Source organism: Trichinella spiralis (genome assembly GCF_000181795.1).
Source record: "Trichinella spiralis strain ISS 195 chromosome Unknown Scfld4353, whole genome shotgun sequence".
Taxonomy (NCBI): Eukaryota; Metazoa; Nematoda; class Enoplea; order Trichinellida; family Trichinellidae; genus Trichinella; species Trichinella spiralis.
In genome coordinates this window covers 4673-6395 of record NW_003531292.1, presented here as the reverse complement: position 1 = coordinate 6395, position 1723 = coordinate 4673, and the positions used below count along the sequence as shown (strand labels likewise).

Genomic DNA, 1723 nt, shown 5'->3' with positions numbered 1-1723 from the left:
TCGTGTTTAACTTAGGCATTTCAAGCTACACGTTTTATCCTGTCATTGCTAGCTGTAATGTTATTACTGGGATACCTCACGTTTTTCACTTTTAATCTGCATAATATGTTCCGTGTTTAGAATAAATTTTTTGCGTTGCTTTGATTGAATTTTAATCTGCAGTTTTTCTTATTTTTATAGATAGAGTGAAGAAACTAAGATCAAAATGGGATTTAGCGTAAAGGTATAAGAATCGTACATTTTCTTATGCTGCATGTTGTTATTTGTTGTATAATATCGGGAATCTTTGTTGTAATAAAGTGAATTTTTATTGTAAAGTATATCGATTTTGTTTCTTTAGTACAAATGTAAATGTTTCCAATCGTTTTACACTGAAAAAAAATACTATGGACTAATAATATATGTTTTAGCCTATTGTTATTGATGGAAAAGATCATCTACTGGGTCGGTTAGCATCTGTTATTGCCAAGCAGTTGCTTCTTGGTATGTTTTTTATTGTTTTGCTATTTTTAGGTGATGATTAATTTTTCAAAATATTTTTTATCATGAAATTGAGAATGTTTTATAGATAAATTTAAAATTTTTATTAGTATGTAGTGGTATTTTAATGCTTCGTTGCATGATTATGTGCAATTTCATTATTTATGTCCTTTATTATTATTGTTGCTTTTAGGCCAGAAAATTGTGGTAGTTAGATGTGAAGGTATCAACATCTCCGGAAGCTTTTATCGCAATAAATGTAAAACTAATTGTATTTGAAAGTGTTGTTGTTTATTGTTTAGTTTGTAGTGAAATATTTGAGTTTTTTACGTAAGAGATGTAACATCAATCCAGCACGAGGCCCGTTTCACTTTAGGGCACCGAGTAAAATATTATGGCGTACTGTTCGAGGTACATTTAGAAATATATTAGTTTTTTTTTTTGAAATATACGTTAGATATGAATTGTTCTCAGGAATGCTTCCTCATAAGTTGTACCGTGGTAAACAAGCCTTGGGAAAGCTTCGAACTTATGAAGGTGTGCCACCGACTTATCAGCATGTGAAAAGGAGAGTGGTTCCAACTGCAATGCGTGTTTTATGCTTGAAACCTCGCCGAGCTGTACAGTTTATCTACTTTGGTATTTTCCAACTTTCCTATTAATGTAAATTTGAGATTTATTTAGTATTGTGATTTAAATCGGCTGTCGCATGAGGTTGGATGGAAGTATCAATCTGTCATAAAATTGTTAGAAGACAAGCGTAAAGCAAAAGGTCAAGTGTTTGTAAAACGGAAAAAATTGGAATCAGTAAGCTTTAAAAGTATTTTACGCAAGCATGCACATATATATATATATATATATGTATAACTTTTATTGCAGAAATTGAAGCGTGAAGCAAAGGAGAAGGCAAAGGCTAAAATTGCTCCGTATCAAAAAATAATCGAATCATATGGATGCAAGTGAAGTGAATAAGAACTTCTTATACGAATAAAAGGAATAAATTTCTGATCAGTTCTTATAGTTGAAATTTATTATTTTTTATTCCAGCTGAATAGCTGATGAACTCTTGAAAAAAAAAGTTCTCAAAAATAGAAAACCATACGCTATTGAAAAATACTTGAAAAGTTTATAAATGTAATATAGTTAACAGAAAAAAAAGGAGATTATAACAATGTAAATTGTATTCTAAATGTGATACCGTTTCTTATAATTTCATTCGATGGAGTTCAATTATATAAACTTG

General features: G+C 30.1%; 1 protein-coding gene across 1 annotated transcript; it reads right to left on the bottom strand.

The window, feature by feature from the left end:
• Positions 1-933: 933 nt before the first annotated feature.
• On the bottom strand, positions 934-1135 carry Tsp_13392 (neurobeachin protein; the record flags this gene model as incomplete). Its single annotated transcript, XM_003367392.1, is given in 2 exon segments — positions 934-1098; positions 1116-1135. Coding segments are annotated over 2 exon segments (185 nt in total), but the record flags the coding sequence as incomplete, so codon positions are not given.
• Positions 1136-1723: the final 588 nt, after the last annotated feature.